This window comes from Chroicocephalus ridibundus, chromosome 5 (genome assembly GCF_963924245.1).
Source record: "Chroicocephalus ridibundus chromosome 5, bChrRid1.1, whole genome shotgun sequence".
Taxonomy (NCBI): domain Eukaryota; kingdom Metazoa; phylum Chordata; class Aves; order Charadriiformes; family Laridae; genus Chroicocephalus; species Chroicocephalus ridibundus.
This window is the reverse complement of record NC_086288.1, coordinates 20,284,003-20,307,793: the sequence shown is the minus strand read 5'-3', so window position 1 is coordinate 20,307,793 and position 23,791 is coordinate 20,284,003. Positions and strand designations below refer to the sequence as shown.

The 23,791-nt window shown below is 40.4% G+C and overlaps 1 protein-coding gene across 7 annotated transcripts in view; it reads left to right on the top strand.

The window, feature by feature from the left end:
- MAPK10 (mitogen-activated protein kinase 10) overlaps window positions 1-23,791 on the top strand; it is a 171,137-nt gene that overhangs the window by 59,926 nt on the left and 87,420 nt on the right. For 5 of the 7 annotated variants that reach the window (XM_063335101.1, XM_063335094.1, XM_063335095.1 and 2 more), the window contains one exon: window positions 22,878-22,949. In XM_063335101.1, coding sequence (XP_063191171.1) covers window positions 22,884-22,949 — 66 coding nt within the window. In that variant the 5' untranslated portion in view covers window positions 22,878-22,883. Of the gene's footprint in view, window positions 1-22,877; window positions 22,977-23,791 lie in introns of all 7 variants that reach the window. The other 2 variants (XM_063335098.1, XM_063335096.1) reach the window with 1 other exon arrangement.

Here is a 23,791-nt window from a genome sequence, read left to right as displayed (position 1 = left end):
CTTCCTAGGTGCTAGCCCTACTGGAGTTGTAACTGTTGGCTGCATGTTAAGCAAATGCATGGGAAATAGGAATAAATGAGACACTTCCATTCTTGTGTCCCCAGTACATCATTTTAAGATGATCTGCCACTAAATGGATCCTGGGCAGGCTAGATTGATGGGCCGAGACCAATGGTATGAGGTTCAACAAGGCCAAGTGCTGGGTCCTGCACTTGGGTCACAACAACCCCATGCAGCACTACAGGCTTGGGGAAGAGTGGCTGGAGAGCTGCCTGGCAGAAAAAGACCTCTAGTGTATTGATGACAACTTTTTGACACAGGTGGTGCAGGAGCCAACAAGGAGAGGAGTACTACTGGACCTAGTACTGACAAACACAGAGGGACTGGTGGAGGACGTTAAGGTTGAGGGCAGCCTTGGCTGTAGTGATCATCAGAAGATAGAGTTCAGGATCATGGGTAGTATGCACAAAACAACAACAAGTAGGATTGCAGCCTTGGACTTCAGGAGGGCTAACTTTGACCTCTTCAAGAAACTGCTTGGAGAAATCCCATGGGCTAGGGCTCTGGAAGGTAGGGGGCCCAAGAGAGCTGGTTGATATTCAGATTTCACTTTCTCCAAGCTCAGGATTGGTGCATCCCTAAGAGCAAGAAATCAGGCAAGGGACACAGGAGACCTGCGTGGCTGAGCAGGGAGCTTCTGAAAAAGCTCAAGTGGAAGAAGGAAGTTTACAGCACGTGGAAGAAGGGACTGACCACTTGGAAAGACTACAAGAATGCTGTCAGAGCGTGCAGGGATGAAACGAGGAAAGCCAAGGACTCCTTGGAATTAAACCTGTCAAGGGATGTCAAGGTCAACAGGAAGGGCTTCTTCAAGTATATTGGAAGCAAAAGGAAAACTAGAGAAAATGTGGGCCCACTGTTGAATGAGACAGAAGCCATGGTAACAGAGGACGTGAAGAAGGCGGAGTTACTTGAATGTCATCTTTGCTTTGGTCTTCACTGCTCAGGTCAGCCCTCAGGAGTTCCCAGACTTTGGAGAAAGTAACAGGGAAAGTCTGGACGAAGGAAGACTTCCCCTTGGTTGAGGAGGATCAAGTTAGAGATCAATTAAGTAAACTGGATATCCACAAGTCCATGGGTCCTGATGGGATGCACCCGAGAGTGCTGAGGGAGCTTGCGGAAGTCACTGCTGGGCCGCTCTCCATCATCTTTGAAAGGTCCTGGAGAAGAGGTGAGGTGCCTGAAGACTGGAGGAAAGCCAATGTCACACCAGTCTTCAAAAAGGGCAAGAAAGAGGACCCAGGAAACTACAGGCCAGTCAGCCTCACCTCCATCCCTGGAAAGATGATGGAACAGCTCGTTCTGGGTGTCATCTAAAGGCATGTGGAGGAAAAGAAAGCTATCGGAAGTAGTCAACACGAATTGATCAAGGGGAAATGGTGTCTGACTAAACTGATAGCCTTCTATGATGACATGACTGGATGGATAGATGAGGGGAGGGCAGTGGATGTTGTCTGCCTCGACTTCAGCAGGGCTTTCGACATGGTCTCCCACAGCATCCTCATAGGGAAGCTTAGGAAGTGTTGGTTAAATCAATGGACAGTGGCATGGATTGAAAACTGGTTGAAAGGTAGAGCTCAGAGGGTCATGATTAGTGGCACAGAGTCTAGTTGGAGGTCAGTGACGAGTCGTGTTCCCCAGGGGTCAGTACTGGGTCCGGTCCTCTTCAATATATTCATCAATGACCTGGATGAAAGGATAGAGTGCACCCTCAGCAAGTTTGCTGATGACACAAAGCTGGGAGGGGTGGCTGACACACCAGAAGGCCATGCTGCCATACAGAGAGACCTGGACAGGCTGGAGAGTTGGGCGGAGAGAAACCTTATGAAATTCAATAAGGGCAAGTGTAGGGTGCTGCACCTGGGGAGGAATAACCCCATGCACCAGTACAAGGTTGGGGGCTGACCTGCTGGAGAGCAGCTCAGCTGAAAGAGACCTGGGAATCCTGGGGGACAACAGGATGACCATGAGCCAGCAATGTGCCCTTGGGGCCAAGAAGGCCAATGGCATCCTGGTGCATCAAGAAGAGTGTGGCAAGCAGATTGAGGGAGGTCGTCCTCCCCCTCTACTCTGCCCTGGTGAGGCCACATCTGGAGTACTGTGTCCAGTTCTGGGCTCCCTAGTTCAAGAAAGACAGGGAGCTATTGGAGAGGCTACAGCAAAGGGGCTATCGAGACAATTAGGGGACTGGAGCACCTCTGTTATGAAGAAAGGCTGAAGGATTTGGGTCTTTTTAGTGTGGAAAAGAGACAATTGAGGGGGAATCTTACCAGTGCTTACAAATACCTAAAGGGTGGGTGTCAGGAGGATGGGGCCAGGCTCTTTGCAGTGGTGCCCAGCAACAGTACAAGGGGTAACGGGCACAAACTTGAGCATAGGAAGTTCCATCTCAACGTGAGGAGGAACATCTTTACTTTGAGGGTGGCAGAGCACTGGAACAGGCTGCCCAGAGAGGTGGTGGAGTCTCCGTCTCTGGAGACATTCAAAACCCGCCTGGACACATTCCTGTGCAACCTGCTCTGGGTGACCCTGCTCTGGCAGGGGGGTTGGACTAGATGATCTCCAGAGGTCCCTTCCAACCCCTACCATTCTGTGACCTGGGGATGTTGGTCAACTGCCAGCTGAATATGAGCCAGCAGTGTGCCCAGGTGGCCAAGAAGGCCAACAGCCTGTATCAGGAATAGTGTGGTGAGTGGGACTAGGGAAGTGATCATCCGCTTGTACTTGGTACTGGTAAGGCCCCGCCTCAAGTCCTGTGTCCAGTTTTGGACCCCTCACTACAAAAAAGACATTGAGGTGCTGGAGCATGTCTGAAGAAGGGCAACAAAGCTGGTGAGGGGTCTGGAGAATAAGTCTTATGAGGAGAGGCTGAGGAAACTGGGGTTCTTTAGTCTAGAGAAAAGGAGACTGAAGGGGAACCTTATTGCTGTTTACAACTACCTGAAAGGAGGTTGTAGAGAGGTGGGGGTCAGCCTCTTCTCCCAAGTAACAGGCAGTAGGACAAGAGGAAACGGCCTCAAGTTGTGCCAGCGGAGATTTAGATTGGATATTACAAAAATTTTTTTACACTGAAAGGATTATTAAGCATTGGAACAGACTGCCCAGGGAAGTGGTTGAGGCACCATCTCTGGAGGTATTTAAAAGATGGGTAGAGATAGTGCTTGGAGATATGGTTTAGTGATGGTTTTTGTCAGAGTTAGGTTGGTGGTTGCATTAGATGATCTGAAAGATCCCTTCCAACCTAGGCAATTCTAAATAACGCTTGGGTGAGGCTAGAGAGGAGGTGCTAATGCTGTTCTCCCTGGCATCACTCCCAGGGTGAGCCTGGGAACACTGGTGCAGAGCCTGTACCAGAAATTTATTTTGTTGGAAGCAACATTGTAATAATAATGCTCAGGTCTGTTCATATCCATCTATGGAAGGTTAGAGAAGTGACACAAATTCCCATGAATCTGTCATAGAAGAGTTGATGGCAGCCCAAAATACAAGACAGACTCAACCTGTGGTGTTGAGGTTCCTGTCCTGTCTAGGTGAGTGTGAGAAGAATCCTTAGTTCACTTTGCGCTTTGTGTCTAGTGAAACATCACTCAGTATCAGGGTTCTCTAACAGCTCCAGCAGCAAATCAACAAGTAACAAGAGTCACTGAAATGGTGGAGTTGACAGTTAATGGCTAATGGAGGAAGAATCTAGGCTGAAGCATGCAGGCTCCATACCTCCCCATAAGCCATTTTTTGTATGTTTTTCGTAGCATGTATATGCTTAATATAAAACAAAAATAGATCTCCTCTCTGATAGCATAGTCTCTGTTAACTAGTTGTACAGAGCTCAAATTTCCATTGAAGTCATTATTTGCATAGTTTAGGTACAAGAAAGAACACTTGTTCTCAACACGCACGTGAATATTTTTAAACATGCTGAATGTGTGCAAATTCTTTATGCTTTACATATGAGGATAAACAGTATGGTTCAGCACAGGAACATCTCCAGTATGCTGTGTTGCATACTTTTCTGCCAATCCCATTGCATTCAGTTTATAATTTTTCAGTGTTTCTTGAGGTGTAAAATTACATAGGCAGAATGTAACACCAAATCTCCTTTTTTTTTTTTTTTTCCAAAGATAGTAGCTTCAGCTGTAAATTACAAAGACATGCTCCCTGCAGATAAAATGTTGATGTAAATAAGAAAGCCTGAGAGATTGTGAGAGGGAACTGAAATCTGAAAGTTTTTGGGTAGGACTGAGGTAGGATCAGTCTAGTATACCACAACTCAGAGTAATCTGATGAAATAATTCTCTCTTGTTACTTCATAGAATATGTTTCATTTCAGTTATGTAACATGGGGTACTAGCCCCTGTGTGAACAAAGTAAAGGCAGCTGGCACAAAGGATTAATTCTGATGCTTTTTTATTGCAGAGATACAGCCCTGTAAGTTAGAGAAATAGGCTAGAGTCATGAGAAGAACAGGACAACATTTTTCCTGTTATTCTGTTGTGGTCAATACGTGGCATTTCTGCTGTTTGAGTTTGTTTGGGAAAGTGTCTTTTGGGAAAGTGAAATGTTTTTATAAGAATGTGTCTTGCCAGTTGTCTACTGCAGTGAATTTGTTGGACTCATTAAACATCCTAGAGGACAAAATGTCTGTAAACTCAAATTAATTAATGAATACTTAAACTACTAAAACTTGATTTCATCTGCATTTCCATCTCCTGACTGATTCCACTTCAAAAGTTATTTCAAGCTGAAGGATGAACAGGCAAGCTTTATTCCAGTAAGAAAACAAGCTAAAACTTTCAATCTGTGTAGCAATGATTGGTATTCTGCTCCGCAGTGTCTGCAAAAATGCCCGTTTGCCCTGAGTTGCTGCAGGACAAGAGCTGTCTCAGTCTGTCCAGTTTACAGTGTGTTAGCGGGCACCTACAGGTAGCCTTCACTGGAGTTGCAGTGGTTCAATGTGGCATCTTTCAGGTGTGCTCTGTTGTAACACAGGAAGGGTGAAAACTGCACTTGTACAACTCACATAAGGGCTTGTTAGGTAAGAACAAATGGCAGCTGAAGGCAAAGTTTGGAACAAGAAAACAGCAGTGATGGTTAGCCAGATTTCAAGCATCTTATGGTAACCATTGTGGATAGTTCTTATTTGCTGTTGTAAATATCGTGAAATAGTATTATATTAAAGATCTTGTGATAATACAGTTGTGCTTTAATATACGGGGAATTTTACTTCAGTGTAAGTGTTACCATTTTAAAAAGCTGTGGTGTAGAGTTACAACTCTACTTTTAAAATAATCAGAATTATTAGTGGTAGTTAGCTCAGGCCAAAAAAAAGCAAAAGACCCTTTTACTATTAGCCCCAACTAAAAACAGAACAAAAACCCCAGACACCAAACAAACCAAAAACAAAGGAGAGAAAACAAACAAACAGAACTAAACTTGTGAAAGTAGCAACTGGTTTGGTAAACAGTGCGCTCTGGAAAATTGTTATTCAAGCTGTTGATCTGGGTTAAAAATAAAATTTAAAAAAATCCAGTATTGTAAAATACTTCTTGTGATGTCAGGATCTGGTGTAAGATTTTACCTTTTGTTTGGTTTTAAGGTTACAGCTTGTATATTGGTAGTTGTAGGTACTTAAATAACACAGGGTCCTGCACCAGGCAGAAATAACCCCACACACCAGTACAGGTTAGGGACTGACCTGCTGGAGACCAGCTCTGCAGAGAGGGACCTGGGAGTCCTGGTGGACAACAGGATGACCATGAGCCATCTATGCACCCTTGTGGCCAAGAAGGCCAATGGTCTCCTGGGGTGCATTAAAAAAAGATCATGGTCAGCAGGTCGAGAACGGTCATCCTCCCCCTCTGTTCTGCCCTGGTGAGGCCACATCTGGAGTCCTGTGTCCAGTTCTGGGCCCCCCCAGTTCAAGAAAGACAAGGAACTACAGGAGGAGAGAGTCCAGATGAGTATGAAGATGATCAGGGAACTGTAGCACCTCTCTTAGGAGAAAAGGCTGAGACGCCTGGGTCTGTTTAGCCTGGAGAAGAGAAGACTGAAGGGGGATCTCATCAATGCTTATAAATATCTAAAGGGCGGGTGTCAAGAGGATGGGGCCAGACTCTTTTCAGTGGTGCCCAGCAACAGGATAAGAGACAATGGGCACAAACTGGAACACAGGAAATTCTGTCTGAACATAAGGAAGAACATCTTTGAGGGTGCCAGAGGACTGGAAAGGCTGCCCAGAGAGGTTGTGGAGTCACCTTCTCTGTAGATATTCAAAACCCACCTGGACGTGTTCGTGTGCAACCTGCTGTAGGTGAACCTGATTTGGCAGGGGGTTGGACTAGATGATCTCTAGAGGTTCCTTCCAACCCCTACCATTCTGTGATTCTCTGAAAATTTAGGCCTTCCTCTTTGCCATGCCCTGGAGAACGGAGTAGTGATGACAAAGAGGGTCAAGGGAGACATGGAATGATTGATAAAAGGTGTTTCTACTGATGTGGGAGAGGGGGGAAGGTTACTTTTATAGCCACACTTACAAGTGCTTTAAAGGCTCCTTGTGCTTCAGAAATGTCATATTCCTTTTCCTGTTTCCCAACATCATTCACAAATTTCTGCTCAGGCCAACTTAAAACTCCCCGCTACTCAAAAGAATATGGAGTCTGTTATTATTCATGCATCCATATGATTTCAGGCCAAAATCCAGAAAGATGTCCTAGAAAAAAATAGATGTTAGAAAGTAAAAAAAAAAAAAACAAAAAAAAACAAAACAAAACAAACCAAAAATCCAAAAGATGATGAAAAAATACTAGGGGTTACAGATAAATAGATCAGTTTATTCAGCTGCTCAATTCTACACTCCAAAATGTTTAGATTCAAAAATGAAATACAAAAAAGAAAGCACTTGGCTATGCAAGCAAAATTGGACTTTGATCCTTTGTTTCTGAGGCAGCTGTCAGAAGTATGGTTTTCAGTGAAACCTATTCTTTCTTAACTTTTGTTTTAGGAATTTGACATATCTTATATTAGCTTTCAGTGGTGCTTTCAGTAGGTGGATTAAAACCAGGCACACAGGCCACTATTCCTGACTGAGGGGACATGTCATTTATTTTGATGGTGCCTTGGTTTTATTATCTGTAAATGTGTGTGAAAGAGCTCTTGAGGAGTGTTGTAAACTTGTTTACCTGTTTTTGTAAAACATTTAGCTCCTACTTTTGCTTAGCACACTGTACTTTGTTGGGGAGGGAAGTCTAAAAGTTTTTTTTTATCATCGGGTTTCCTCCTTGTGGAGTATCACTGAACCTGTCTCTTACTGATTTTGCTGAAAAAGCAGTAACCAGTCAATTACCTAGGAAATACATGAACTATGCACATTGTTGCAAAGGGTTTATGGAAAGTATGCTCTGATCTGTAGTCTACAGGAGGCTGGAAACCATGTGAAGCAAATTTCTAGTCTAAATTCAGGTGTTTTTTGTGGACAGTGAGTCATTTTTGTGTGAAGCAGCTTCATGACATTCATTGGTGTGTTGCAGTAGTTCATGCTACCACTCTGAATTGGAGAAGAGAAATCAGTCAGCTGTCTCATAGCAGGGTAATTCCTTACAAATGATGTCGGGTCAGTTGGATTTAAGTTGATTTATCTTATATGCATCTTCTATGGAAGCTGGAAATGATATCAGAAAATATGTAGGGACAGTCATATCTGATTCTCTGGGCATCTGATTTTGTTTAAGAAGCAGGGCTCAAACTTATTTATGATACAGGAAATTTGTGTCCTTCAGTGCATTTTTTCAGCTTGGCATTGAAAAGTAGACAGCAAAGCTTGTGCTTATATTCTGAACTCATGGCCTTTGTGAGGTTCAAGAGAACAAGAAATAATGGTATTTCCTAACCTTCTGGAAATAGGAACAGAGAAAGGTGGTCTGTCTTAAAATGCTCTATGAAGGCAGTAATGGTAGTGATTTTTGTGCAGGCACAAAAGAGTGTCTTTCTTTTACTCCACCTGTGTCATCGTGGGAGCAGTGGCCACTTGCCGTAGATAAGGGCAGGTGTCTCAATGTCAGCAGCCCATGGACAAGATTGGGGGTCACAGAATGCCAGCTGGTTCACTCAGTAGATGATGTAGTAAACACAGTAGACAGTCGCTCCAGAGGAAACATGGTTTAACTGACTTCAAAGTATCTAGTTCAAATTCCAATTGCAAATTAGGGACAAAGCATAGAGCTTTCTGCAGGCCAACTGACCAGGCATTTATACATGAATTTTTTTTCCTGAATATTTACAAAAAATGTTGATAGGTTGAGCTACTAGGCCCAGTATTTTCCAGGTAGGTACTGAAAGGTTGTTATTGGCACTTCCTATCTGGATTGCAGTGTAGAAATAACCCAATATGAGGGTAAATGACAAGATGAGGGTAAAATGAGGGGACAATGGCAAGAATATGATAAATATGAATGAATTAGGATTGGTGCATGTTATTAGTAGTGTTGACATAATCTCAGCTGCCAGCTCTGTGTAATTAGCAGCAATAAAAGAAACTGTCAGTGATGGATGCTTTTATAACAGTTATCTGGAACTTTAAACTTCATTCACTGTTTCATGTATTCATGTCCAATATAAATTGGGAGTAGTCATTTCTGGAAGTTCTCGTTAGCTTATTTCTCAATTCATGTTTCAATATTTCTTCAATCTGTCTTCTCTTCAGATAAGTTCTTTTGGAAGCGATTATTGCATTTTATGAAGTGACCTAGAAGCTGCTCCTCTTCTGGCATATCATATGTCTTTACAAATTTCTATTAGTTTCTTTTTCTCAACGGCTGGTTACTTTCCTAAAATTGCCTGAAACAGCAGTCTCTTTCAGAAAAACATCCATGATATTTGTTGCCTTTCTAAGAAGAAAAATAATGATTTTATTCATAGACTAGGGGAAAGAGTTTGAGGGAATTTATGAACATGCATCTTTTGTTCATCTTGGCGCTGAAATAAATGATCTTAAAGAATTCACATGGAATAGAGTTGTTCTGTGGATAAAAAGTTAATATGGATTTCCTCTCCCCCTGCCCCACTTTGGTAAACTGTTTTTGTATAACTTCAGCAAAAATACTACACCTAACCTTGGGAAGAGGAAGCCTATTATAGCATTTACAAGATGGTGATCAAGCCACAGCCTGTCAAGCGGTCATTTTTGTCCTGTCCATTTTGCTATGTTCACATGCTGGAAATGTTGCTGTATTCTTTTTCTAATGTATTTCCAATTACCTTCTAAATGGCTACTCTTTTTTCTTTTACCATTTCTGATAAACAGTACCAGCTCTTTCTGCCAGACAGCATAGCTTTGGAGTGAAAGGCAGTGAACAGACTGGCAACATTCAGATGGCACAAGCACCTCACAGACCTCTCCGTCATTTTTTTTTTTTTTTTTCCAAAGCAGGCTACACGTGAGCATGTATTTTTTGGACTTTGAGGGTTGAGACTCAGAAGTATGTTTAGGAGATATTATTAATTACAGCTTGTTGAAGAAAATGTTGGTAGAAGACTTTTCATTGTAAAAAGTGCTTTTAACAAAATAGAAACATTTGCTTGGGGGGGCAGAAATTAAAGAAAATCAATCAAAGACTAAAAATTTCAATTCATTTGTGTTTTCCTGTAGTCTAAGGAATATTTTTTTTTTGCTTGAAATTTTGACTTTTAAGGTTTTTTTTCTAGTTTAGAAATATTTTTTAAAGTTTTGGAAATACTGCAGATCGGAAAATGCAGTTCCCATGGCTCTGTTAGTAGTGTGGGAACTTGAATGTACTAGAAAGAGTCACAGTACATCAGGCTTGAGACGTTTGTCTGGTAGTGTGTAAGAAAAATATTCATATATTTTATAAATACATATTTTCATATGTTTTTTATAATATTCATACCTGTTGAAAAGTCTAGAAGCTAGGAACTGAGTAAGAGCAAAATTACACAAGGAGCTTCTGGCTTCTGCCCAGTTCTGGAAAGGTTTACATTTGTAGCTGAAGTAAAAGCACTAGGAAGTGAACACAGAAACCCTTATGTTTGCTGGTCTGTTGCTCATTCAAATGGCAATTGCTTTCTTGTGGTATATATTCTTTGCCTGCTGCAAGAAAAGAGACAAGTGTGACTTTACTGGCCAACTGCTGTCCCCTGTTGAGCCCTTGATAAAGGCAGCCACCTGAAAAACATTAGAACCCTGAAAACTTAATCTAAAACTCTGGAGCCCTGGCATATGACCAAGTTCTAAATTTTTCATTCATGTTTACATTTCTAGTTTAGCAGAGTGAATGCCAGTGCTCCAGTGGAATTGTGCAAGGGCTGTGTTATGCTTTATGAGCACAGACTTCCACTGAGGCTAATGGGAAGCTGCACTGTCCTCATGGGAGTTCTAGGAAGCATTTATGCCTTGGGCCCACACTAAATCACTGAGATTTTCCTCAAACAAAAAGGGCATGTGGGTTTAATACCTCCCTTAAGAGCTTTCTGTTCTTTGGATGACCATGTGCATTATCCACACATGTAAGAGATGTGATTATTATTACTGCTGTGTAATACTGATCTGATGGCATAAGCGCATGAAGCTCTACTAAATGTGTAGTGTTTATACTTTCCAAGCTTATAGTCTAACTGGGATGAGTATTAGGCAAATGGGTTAATGATTTATAGGGAGCAGAATTAATCAAGTGTGAAGGGCTGGGCAAAATAATGAGTATTTACATCTCTATTTTGTTGTGAGCCTAAAGAAAGCTTGGCACTATGGACATCAGAAGGTGTTTTAGCTGTGGGGAAGCTCAGCTAATTGAGTCACAGCTGAAGAAGAAGCCAAAAACATTAGAAGAGCAAGCTATGGATTGCAGCATATCTGGATAAATACGTAAGAAGGTGCTACATGGAAGAGCTTGAGCATTACTCTTGCTCTTACAATTAGGCAGTCAAAAGTAGAATAAAGTTGTGTTCTTGAACTTCTTAAATTCTTTAGTAAAAGTAACTCACGTAAAATATGTGTTTGCCCTGATCATGGTAATGTATCACTTTGTGGTACCCATCTTGGATCTTACAGTCCAAACTCTTTCAAAGTAATACAAAGCTTTATCATTTAAATTATTCTTTAGTTTTTTTGCTCACTCTTGCTTCCTGTCATTACTCACTGCAGAGCTCTCCTGGTGGCAAAGACTTTCTGAAGGATGCTCAGCTTGCTCTTGCTGGGATATACCATACCTTATTAATGGCAGTGTTTTGGGGAGAGGAGAAAAGTCCTCGATCCATCTGGTGTACCCGGGTAAATTAAACTGTTCCTGTACTGTCCTTGGCTCACTGGATCAGACATACATACTTGCTGCTGTTCACCCCTTTGCCCAGCTTTGAGGGGAGCTGAGATACAAGAAAGAATACCATTCCTGATGTCTTTTCACATTTGAATTACATTCAGTACCTGTGAAAGTCTTGATTTCATATGAGGTATTAGACCTCGTGTGTTTACATTGATTTTGAAAGACTTTTATCCTTGTCTCTGGACTCTCTGGTTCATCAGCAGAGTCGAGTATTTCTGTCAGCTACATGACAATAGGAGAGGCAGACAATTACCTGTTTGTCTGAAATATCTACGCTGTATCTCTGCTTTAATGCACTTATAGCATTTCCCTATGACTGTGTGGGTGCCCATGCTTTTAAATGGTGCTGTGTGCCTCTGCCTGGCAGAATCAATTCCAAATTGCTGTTTAACCATAACAGGGAGTATTGTGTTTGCATGGTGAAGTTTTGGTAGCGGGGGGCTGCAGGGGTGGCTTCCGTGAGAAGCTGCTAGAAACTTCCCCTGTGTCCAATAGAGCCAATGCCAGGCGGCTCCAAGATAGACCCACTGCTGGCCAAGGCCAAGCCAATCAGCAACAGCGGTAGCGCCTCTGGGACAGCGTATTAAAGAAGTGGGGAAAAAAACCTGTGCAACACCAGCAACACTCAGAAGAGAGAGGAGTGAGAATATGTGAGAGAAACAACTCTGCAGACACCAAGGTCGGTGAAGGAGAGGAGGTGCTTCAGGCACCAGAGCAGAGATGCCCCTGCAGCCCATGGTGAAGACCATGGTGAGGCAGGCTGTCCTTCTGCAGCCCGTGGAGGTTAGCGGTGGAGCGGATATCCACCTGCAGCATGAGGACCCTGCGCTGGAGCAGGTGGATGAGTCCGAAGGAGACTGTGACCCCGTGGGAAGCCAGCACTGGAGCAGGCTCCTGAAGGACCTGTGACCTGTGGAAAGGAGCCCACACTGGAGCAGGTTTGCAGGCAGGCCTTGTGACCCTGTGGGGGACCCGTGCTGGAGCGGTTCATGAAGAACGTTGGAGAAGTTTGTGGAGGACTGTCTCCCTTGGGAGGGACCCCACGCTGGAGCAGGGGAAGAGTGTGAGGAGTCCTCCCTCTGAGGAGGGGGTGGCAGAGACAACATGTGATGAACTGACCGCAACCCCCATTCTCCATCCGCCTGTGCCGCTCGGGGGGAGGAGGTAGAGAAAACGGGGAGTAAAGTTAAGCCCCATGAATAAGGGAGGGGTGGGGGGAAGGTGTTTTAAGATTTAGCTTTTATTTCTCATTATCCCGCTCTGATTAGATAGGTAATAAATTAAATTAATTTTCCCCAAGTCAAGCCTGTTTTTGCCCATGATGGTAATTGCTGACTGAACTCCCTGTCCTTATTTCGACACATGAGCCTTTCGTTATATTTTCTCTCCCCTGTCCAGCTGAGGAGGGGAGTGATAGAGCGGTTTCGTGGGCACCTGGCATCCAGCCAGGGTCAACCCACCACATTTCCCTATGGCCAGAAAGATGTGTGGGCTAGTGTCTCTGTGTCTTCATGGTGATGAGGAGGACAAAATTACAAACCAGCCTGTTTTGCTTTCCATTTTCTCTTTTCCCAAACTGTTTGTGTGGAAAATTGCCGAGTTGGCATCTTTGGTTCCTTTCTTCTTACCAAAGCTCTAGGAGAAGCTCTTTGGCTAAAAGGAGTATGCCTCTTTTTGGTTAAAAGGAGCATGCATGTAAAGGCACCTCTGCCCTTACACCTTCAGCTTAGTTTGCAGTCATGTGAAGAACGGTTTTTACAGTGTTACTGGAATCTTTATATGATGCCTTCCATTTCAGTACTGTAGAAAATTTCATGTTGCTGTATCAGTTCACCTCCATGAATCACTTTCTCTCTTCCTCTCTCTTTGCTTCTTTTAACAAACAGCTTATGAAAAACTGCATTTAAAATTTTCCATTTGGAATGAATAACACACTTTTCTGAATTGATAGTGTCTGATGTAAAAGTTTAATCCCTGACTCCCTTAAATCAGTGAATCTTTTGCCTCTTAGCCAAGTAGGACCCAACATGTCTTTACACCCTCTCCATGTTCTGTTGTGTATCTCCAAGGATCTGATGTGATGGACACTCAAAAAGAGAGAGGGAACAATTTCCTTTCAGGAAGTGAAATTGGGAAATGTAAGTAGAAAAATAGGTCTGCAATTGCAACTAGAGAAGAACGTGATGGCCCATGAAAATGCAATGTCTTTCATGCTGTAATGTTTCTATTTACTACAAAAAGATAACAACTTCAGGAAAGTATTTTGCAGCAGAGTTATCTTTTTTTCAGTGTTGCTATTTTAGCTTCACCTGAGTTGTTTTGTGCCACATGGTACAGGAAAGTAGGCTAAATTTGTCACGTATAATTCCTGGTGGCAATTTCACACTTGGGAAAAGAACCAAAGCTAGGTTTATTTTCATGCACAATTCTGAGTGTGCCACATCCCAGCTCCCTGAATTCCATGCCCATTGAAATAGACTGCTAGGCCCTCTGCGATGGTCAGTGTTCTGTGGGGTAATATTTGAAGTAAGCCAGCATCCCAGGCTAATGGAGACTGGCCATGGGGTCCACACTCTTCCCCACTATCTCTGGTCCCAGTTCCTTTATTTAATCCTTGACAGCCTATTAAAAATGGAAGAACTTTGAAACAGAGAGAGATTCTAAATACATCTCCTGAAATGGCAGAGGCTTGAAAAGGCTACATACAACAGAGATGCAAAGTTTCCGTTACAGCAAAGCTAGAATATGGGAGTGCTCTGGCTGTCCTGTTTGTATCTGCTTCTCATGGTCTCTCACAGAAGATTCACAGCTAAGTATAAGAATCCGCAAATAACCATATAGGATATTATCTGCACAGTAGGTCTCAAATAGGAGGACCCTACTTGAAGTCCTAAACTAGAACATCTTATTTGCCGTAACCATTAGCTATTATAAATCTGGATAGCTTTGCTTTTCATGTAAGGCTCAAATTCTTCTCTTCAATTTCTGGCCTTGCTGCACTTTCTGCAACAATAAATCAGTTGCTTGGTCTAAAAGGAAATTTACATTTACTTACCATCTTTGAAATTCTCACCCTCTGACTTCATCAAAGTCGCTTTGTTCCAATGCTACAGAACAAAGAAAACAAATTTTTTTTTACTTTCTTGTGGCAGTTAACCTTTACGTTTTAATGTGCCGTTCCTTGTTTCACTTGTATACAAGTACCTAACAGGAACATGACTTGGTTTTTATCACTCCTTACCTGTCAAGTGGAAGTTCACAAATTTATAAATTTTTTTTCTAATGTGTTAGTTTGTGGTCGTCTGTATAACAGTTAACTAACAATAACCTTCACGATTCTGTATCTTTGCATTAATCAGATACTGTATTTCTGGTTTTGCTTATGGGAAAACAAATGACACTGCTGCAGCAATACCACTCAGCAGCACAAGGTATGTTTTCTTTAAATAGTTCTCCTCTCATTGATTCATCAGACCCTAGAACTTTAGTTGTATTCACTGGATATATAATTATCATTATTATTCCTTGTAGTAATAGATATTATTTCTTTTTGTTTTGTTTTTGGTCCTGCTGCTAAATATAGTAAGCTAAGTTTTTTCCAAATCGTGTGGCAGGCATGGGGAAGTTGGGCATTGGTGAAAGCGTAGGTGCTGCACTTCAGTTCTTGCGTAGTTAAGGGCTCGATTAATGCAGGAACTTCATGGCCAAATCTGATGTAGCCCTTAAGGAGAAGTGCCTGCTTGGAGGAGGGAAAACAAACCTACATGGGATAAGTAGAACACAGTGATTGTAGTATCAGTGTACATGTGCTACATCTAATGTATGCAGACAGCCACGGAAGCTAAAGGAGAAAACATTGTGCAGGTTTGTGCATCAGCTTCTAGGCTGAAAATCATTCTGTATTAGTATTTTATCACAAAGCTAATTATCCTTTGAAAAACTTTTACCCAGCATTAACTACAACTAGTTTGGAGCAAGGAAACACCCACTTTTGCTGGGTTTGTACCCTGGCTGACTCAAAGGGAGTCTTGGTTTCTTTAGCCTTTCTGTGCTAGCGTGATATACATTCTAAATAACAGCAGAATAGGTAAATGCATATAGTCCAGCAGCAAGCTGTTATTTCCAGTCTTGCATCATATTAAATTTAATTATTGATCATCAGAAACACGGGGCCTCTTCTTACTCCATTGAGAATTTTTTTCTCATATATTTAGAGTTTTAATCAACACAACCCAGAAGGTATCAAAATATTTTCTGTGTTTTCTTAAACAAGATGCAATTGCCATTTGATATTAACAGTTTGCATTGATTTTGCAATAAATCCCACTTGCATCCCTGAGATGAGTAGTTCTAGTAGCATTTTTGTTACGGGAATAATTAAAATTTACAAATGCTAAAGCTTAGGAGGGGGAAAAGCTTTGCAGAAGGGAAGGAATCTGGATTGTAGTTGTTTGAGAAATAAGCTGTTTTGTAGCTGCAGAATTTACAGTGTAATCTGCTCATGGCCACAGGCTTGTACTCCAGAACTAAGCCTCTTACATTTTTTAGAGTAATAGTATTTTTAGTTGTGTAGCTACTGTATTAACATGTAAATACAAAACAAAGGTGGGGATTGAGCATCCTGACTTTGCAAACAACTGAAGCAACTGTCCTTGCTTTGAGCAGAGAGGTTGGATAAAGATCCCTTCCAGTGTGAGTGGTACTGTGATTCTATTTCTGAATAACTATGAAGTGTAAATTGTCCGGCTTGTTTCTGTGAGATCGTTACCTCAATTTTTTGTCTGTTTGTTTGGGATTTTGTTTGTTTGTTTTGTTTGGGAGTTTTTTTGGTGGTTTGGGGTTTTTTTGGTTCTTTTTGTTTGTTGGGTTTTGTTGGTTTTGGTTTTTTTTACCAGAAAGAGAAAGCAGATGAAAATCAAATGCCGGAATAGAAAAAACGCAGGGGAAAAAAATAATCTTGTTTTTACCATTGTGGTAAAGGTTGTAGTAAAGGTTGTTATTTTATTGTAGACAAGTAGTAAGCGTTTTACTGTGCTCAGCTCTTTCCAATTGGTTTTTCTTCATTTTTTGGTGACAATAGTAGCCATGGTCTTGCACACTTAGCAGTGGAGGTTCATCCTGTGCAAATTCAGAGCTGCTTACAACATAAAAGTCTAACCTAATGCCTCTAGGAAGTGGCTAGATTTTCTTTTCTCTTTGAATTTGCATCAGAGAATGAAGATATTCAGCTACAAATGAAAAGATTATATGATTGTGACAACTCATAATCTTTGACTCATAAACTTTGACTAATTAATCTGCTGCAGCATCTCACAAGAGCAGTTTCTTTGATAGTACCTGTTTGTAAATGTACATATTACTTAGGTACGTGATATCTTGGGCTGTTATAACTTGGGCATTTACACCAGGTATTGTTAAGTACAGAAATCTGACTCATAGTAATTGACTTGAGAATACACAAGAAGCTGGTAGCAAGGCCAGACTTGGAGCTTATCTGTTTCTGTCCTCTGCATGTGAGCTGTGACCATTAGGGCAACCTACTTATTAGTCCCCTATCCTTTCCGTTTGTATGCTTTTTTTTCCTTTCATATGTATTTCCTCCGAAAGCCTTTTCCTAAATTATTTCTTTACCGCTCTCTTTTTCTCTTCCAGCAGTTCAGTTTTAAAGCTGCTTGCATGACTCTTGTGAATTTTTACATGTCATCACTTCTCATCCTAGTGGAAGATAATCTGTTTCTGGTGGGATTTAACCTTAATAATTACCCTATTCACACAATTGCTTTCCCCAGTTATTCAAAAAATAATTAAAATGAGAGCATAGACACAACAGAAAAACACTATTTCTCAGTAGAGGCACTTTCTTTGTCTATTGTTAATCCACTTGCAAATTTCAGTTCATATGTATCCTCTATCTGGTCTTAAACCTTCTTGCCAAGCAGCGGGTCTCATTGAAGCTGATACAGAAAATGTTGTGTTGTTGCAGTGCTCTAAATTAGATGTGGAAAAAAACTAAGCTCTATAAATATTACTGAAAAGCCGGAAGATCTGGTCTTTGAAGACCAATTTGATAGGGTATTTGGACACAACATCCAATCATAACTGGCAGCAATTATATGAAAAATTTGGGCAGATAGCAGCCCTTCTTTCTTGATCCAGCCTGTTAAAGAAGAGAGAGCCCCTATCTATAGGAGTCTGGGGGTCAGAAATTACTGTTTTCTCCCAGTGTGTTTTCTCACGCTATGTGACATTGGTCAGGACTTCATTCTTTCATACATTCAGGATACAAAGATGTGAAACGGAAGGATGCAGTATACTGATAATATTATGTAACTTCTTTATTTTTCTCTTTGTTATTTATACCCGTGTGTGTATATATATATAAATAAATATATATATACTCTGCCATATATATATATATATATGGCAGAGTAGCCAAATTTTGGTAAAGGAAAAATACAGTTACAGGAGTGAGAGCATTACTTAAAGCTTCAGAGAAGTGATAAGCCACTGTGATGAGAGTATATCTTTTCAGATGAAGGAGAGAGGAATTCCAGCACTGGAAATGCATGAAAAGATTCAAAGACATTTTCAAAACAGGAAGCATTAATAATTCATAAATGTTAATCTTTGAACATTAGTGTTTTTTAAGAAGGTTTTTAAGTGACAGCTGAATTGATAAATTGCCCCCTCTCACTGAAGTGGGGCAGGATTTTTTTTTTAAATAACTTTAAATTGTTGTGCTATTTCATTCATTTTTTTCATGCTCTGGGTCTTTCTGCTCATGAATGAAATATAATGAGGCAGCAATAAATACTTTAACTAGCCTTTTGTAGCACAAGTATAGAACTACATGCCTGTGAAGATAGAGAGCACATTCACTGTACCTGTTGTGCATATCTGGTGTATTTGGATGGTAATATCAAATAAGCAGAAATTCTGGATTTGGCTCTTAATATGAATATATAGAGAGTTATTGAGTTACTATTGAGTTGATGGGACTGGGAATAGATTATAGCATATTATTTGGGGATATACTATGATTCTGTTAAAACTTTCTAGTTTGTAGCCATACTGTTTATGGTATCTTCAGCTGCTATTTGATTTCTCTTAAAATTGGAACTCATACTGTTTAATAATTATTTTTTTTCTACACAGGGATATTTTTCAAATTAGGATTTGAAGAATTAGTTTCCAATTTTTTTTTTTGTGGTAGGACATGTAAATACCTCTCAGAGTACAGCCTCAGGAGTGTGGGAGGTGGTAAGAACACCACCAGGGCTAGTTTGGGACTTGATTGATTTCAGTGGCAGCAACACTTGTTTAAATACATGTCAAACAGCTGCTGCAGCTTTTCTCATCAAGAACCTTGTTTCAACCCTGGATCGGTGTATGTGACATAGATGATTTTGCTGTGGGGTGAGGTGAAGAGTCCTACCTGCCTAGGCTGTGATGAAGAAAGCAGTATCGCAGGAGGGCAGTTGGCTCCTTCATCTCTCTGAATTAAAAAGTTATATGGAACTTTCCCGAGGCTCCACATTTGTTTTCTGAATTGTCACAAAAAAAAGTTTAAATATGCTTTGACAGGCCAAGGCAGTATCCATTGGGCATGAGGGATTTGCCTGTTGATTAGGAGACATGGGCATGAGAAACCATCATGGCAATATTTTCTGAAAAGAAAGTGACTGTGATGCTTTCTCCAGACAAGAGAGCTTGTTCAGTTGCAGCTAGAGAAGCAGCTTAGAGGCAATATGGTGGGTGCAAGTGCTGAGACTCTCCTTGGACCAGTACAGCAACGGCTCAGGCCCCTCAGGCTCAAAGTTTGCATCTGTTGGGCCAAAGGCAAACACAGGCTCTCCATTCATAATTCAGAAGCCAATTATGTGAACAATAGTGCAGTCTGGGAAGAAAAACAAGGCTCTCTAGGTCAAAAGACTGGTTGCCAAATTGTCCAGACATTCACTGGGTACCAACATAGTATAGCTTTGAGGGTGAGGAAAGAATTCAAGGATGAGCTGAAAGATTTACTGCAGGAGGTTATATTTGAGAACTACAGTTACTATTGTTTTCTAGTTTGCTTTGTCTACTGTCATTGCGTGATTTCCTCTCTGCTCTCAGTAATTATACTAATAGTATTGATTTAATCCTTTCAGTCTTCAAAGAGCTGTTTGAATAATAATGAGATAATCCTCCTGACTCCTGGAGAGAAAGATAAGCATTATTAAAAATAAACAGTCCTTCTCTAGAAAAGGCAGATTTGGGGGCAGCACTGAAGGGAAGGGGAAGATCAGGCCTGAAACTGGGGCAGTCATTAGCCCACGTTCTGTTTGGAAGAGTAGCTGTTGATAAGGGAGGAGGAGTGGAGTGAAGAAGAGGATGGCAAAGCAGCAGGCCAGGCAGAGGCCACGCCTTTGGTGGTATCTTCAGAGTCCCAGGCAGCAGTTCACTTTGGGGCTATGCCACTGTACAGCTCAGAGGATTTTCAGGATTTTCTTATTCTTGCCTTCATGTCTACTTTCCTCCTCCTATTTTAGCACCTCCTAGTTTTTTCTTGCCTGAAAGTAGGCTGAGACTTGTATGTTTTTACAGGTTCTGGCATACCGATGCCTTGATCCTGATGAAAATTTTGTTCTGTAGACAGGTTTTCTCCCTGTGATGCTACTGTAATCTCTGGCTTCCCAGAGGGATGCCAGCCTGGGTTATTACGAGGTGTTTTGTTGTATCAGCACTGTTCCGTTCTCCCAGTTCTTCCCACCCTGGGCGATTTTGCTCAAGGTTGAAAAGAGAAGGCGTCAGAAGTAGGGTAAAGAAATATCGGATGCTTATGCTCTCACCCAAAACTCAGATCCCTAGTGAGTGATGCCATTTGTCTGTAGCTTCTTGTTTTATAACTGTTTTATGTTGTGACACAATTATCTCAGCATCAGGCAGGTTCTTTATTTGCTTTACACTGACACTTCTACAACGTCTCTAGTGACGTGGTGTCAGCTAGCACCAGAGGAGGTATGATCAAAGGTATTTACGCAGTTGAGTGTGAATGTATTTCCTGCATGAAGAAATTAGAAGTTACATACATGTGTGATTACTTAGAGGGCACTGAAGAGAGTCTTGTATGAATTCAATATAGGAAGACACGCACGATGTAAAACATGAACTCAAATCTATTTTACCCTGGGTATACAGTCTTACAGACCTCTGTGCTACAGCAAGGTGTTCTCATTCCTGGTGTACAATTGGAGGAGCTCAGCTCTGTAGTGATTCATTTGATATATCTCATGTACAGACAAATATGAGTATTGATCTAGGCCATTAAAACATATCATACTTCTATTATTTTATAAGCAGTAACTGCATACAAGGACAACATAATAAATTATAAAATGTGTTCCAGTTCATAAAATTCACCAGTCTGTTGCTCTGCCCAGGGTGACTATTAACAGTTACAGTCACTCCTGTGGAAAGTGGAGGAGCTGTGTATGAATGCATATGTAGGAGCTATGTAATAATGCATATATAATACAAAGTGTGTCTTCTCAGTAAACCGTTGCATCAAATTCAGTGAAGAATCAAATTTCCCCAATTTCCTTCCCTTCCTTTCTTCACTTTCCACTATTAAACTTTGTCTTGAATGTCATATGTTATGACTAATGACATTTCAATCATTGATTATTATAGCAATATGATGTATTCAGCCAATAGGATTTCATAGTGTATATATCTGCAACACGAGAGTGTAATTATCTGCTAGCTTTCCAGAAATCGCTGGCAATATGACTAATGTTAAAAGCTTTTTTTATTTCTTTCTTTCTCCTTCTTGTTTTAATATAAATCTTCTGTGGAATGTGATGCTCTAGTAATGACTCACTGGGCAATGAGGCAGCAATCTGAGACACTGTAATGTGAGGCAGAAAAGGTCATGCACTTGCCTTTATAACAGGATTATTCATTCATTCATTAAAAATTAAACACGTGCAAGCACATGATGCATTCAAGTTGGTAAGTATTAGTGAATACTTTCTTGTAGTTTCTTAAATCCTGATCAATCTGTATGAGATGAAAGTTACTCCAAATTAAGTCTTGTCTTATTAGTGGCATTTACCCCTGAAGTAATTTAATTGTTCCTCTTGAAAACAAGCGGCGCAGACGCACATAGTGTTTCAGAATCATGGCTATATCTTAATGGAGGGATGCTTGTGCTTTTTTGGTTGTTAAGTCTTTGGAATGAGCTTATATTTAAAAGAAAAACACGAAGTTCTGTATTATTTATTCCTTTTTAACTAGAAGTTGCTGGTTTTTTAATTGTACTTTTAAAATTTTTTTTTCTTTTCTTTTTTTTTTTAAATGGAGTTATGCAGCAAAATCAATATGCTCCAAAGTCTCTTGACGTAGCTACCTATTTCAGTTTGATAGCTTTTCTGTGGATTTTTTTACATTGATGGAATGCAGCTAGGAAAGGACTGGTTAGTCAGAGCTGAATGTAGTACTATGGAATTAAGTTAAAACAGCTGTCTAGTCTAGTGTATGGGTCCCTTTGCCAGTATCAGATGCCTGTGAAAGAATCTAAAAATAGGGTGAGCATATAGTGGCAGACTGTGACTCAGGGTTATGTTGAGTCAGAGGTGATATTATTGAGATTAATAGCCTTCAGCAGATTCCTTCTTATATGAATTTGCCTAATCGTACTTCTGATGTCCACAGCAATGTGAGGCAGGGAGTTTCACAGGCCGACAAAACATAATTCTTCATACAAGAATTCTCTCTTATTGCTGATTCTGAATCTGTTGTTTGATAACTTAGTTTAATGCCACATACTTCTTCTGTTTAAAAAGAAAAACAGAGAAGAGTGTTTTCCTTTTCACTTTTCCGTACGCCACTTGATGGATATCCAGCATATCTCCACTCAGCTCTTCTCTAGGCTAAAAAAATTCTCAGTCTGTGCAGTTGTTTCATGCAAGGAGTCTGTGTGTGCTTTGGACCCTTCTTACTGCCCTTTTCTGTACCTTTTATAGTTGTAAGATATTAAGATGAGAACTAGAATTACATGTAATATTCATAAAGTTGTTGTGCCATGAATTTATAAAGAGACATAATTAGTCTTTCAATTTCTCTAACTTTCCTTAGGACTTTTTTTTTTTTTCTCCTCATAATAATAACTGTCTCTCATTCCCACATTGTTTAGAACATTCTTGACCTGATTTTTATTTTTGTTGATGTAGGAATATGCAAGTGACACAATAAACTTTGAGGTAATGGCATCAGTTACTATAAAATTTTGCAGATGTAACCAAGTCATATTTGAGCCCATAACCTTGACATGCATCAGAAAGAATTTAGAGCCTATTTAAAGTGTTCAATGTTCTAACTGATTTCTGTTGTTCATGATCTGGGTAGCAACTTGGATTAGTTTTATAATCCAAATGTAGATGGACCTGCATTGTACTTGCACATCAGCAGACAAACAAAATTTCTATGTTTACTTTTCTTTAATTGCAGGTATTTATGAGCCGCCATTTCTTGTATTATTGTGGTGAACCTACTCTGGATGTGAAGATTGCCTTTTGTCAGGTGTGTGTTCCTTACAGGTAAAACAAGGTACAGTATATACTTGTACTTCATTTTTGCAGTTCATGCCATAATAAAAGAAAAAATAGAAGTGAATTTCAGCAGCTTACTGCGAGTTATAAGAATGAGAGTAAATATAAAAAATAGAGAATGCATCACAAAAATTACTTTTCTATTTATTTTGAATTTATTTTGTATTTTTCTATTAATGTTTTTAATTTTGTTTTGCTAAAATGTCAGATAATGTTCTGAGATTTTTTTAAAGGTAAAAAAATATCTGAGTTCTTAAACAGAAGAAATGTTGGCTGCACTTCCAATAAACTTAATGATGAATCAAACAACATAACTGTACATACACAGATGCTTTCACAGAAATATGCAAATTAAAACTATTTTATCTTAGCTTTTGGTTTTGTGAGTTGGAGCCTTTTACATTGCAGTCTGTGACTACAATTTCCTGTCCCTTTGTCTACCTTTACTAGAAGTGAAGGTAATTAAAATTGTGGAGTTTGTCTTGTCTCCAGTTGAACAGCATGTGCTATGCAGGCTCTGGAGTCATGAGACGGCACTATAGCCAATTTTGTATTTCTAAATTACCCTTGAAATTGCTTGGCCACAAAGCTTGGAAGTCTATGGGGCTGAAACTAATTTTGTGATATGAAGAAAAAAGCATATTGATTTGTCCAATTTTTGGTTGTCTCGGTTAGATTAAGTTAGTTAACACATATGTATATATTAGTCACAAACCTGTGTGCATATTTTTCCATCATGAATGAAAGATGATTTTTTTTCTCGCTTCTGAACAGTGTTTTGTGTTTGAATTCTGTCTCTTCATATTTTATTTT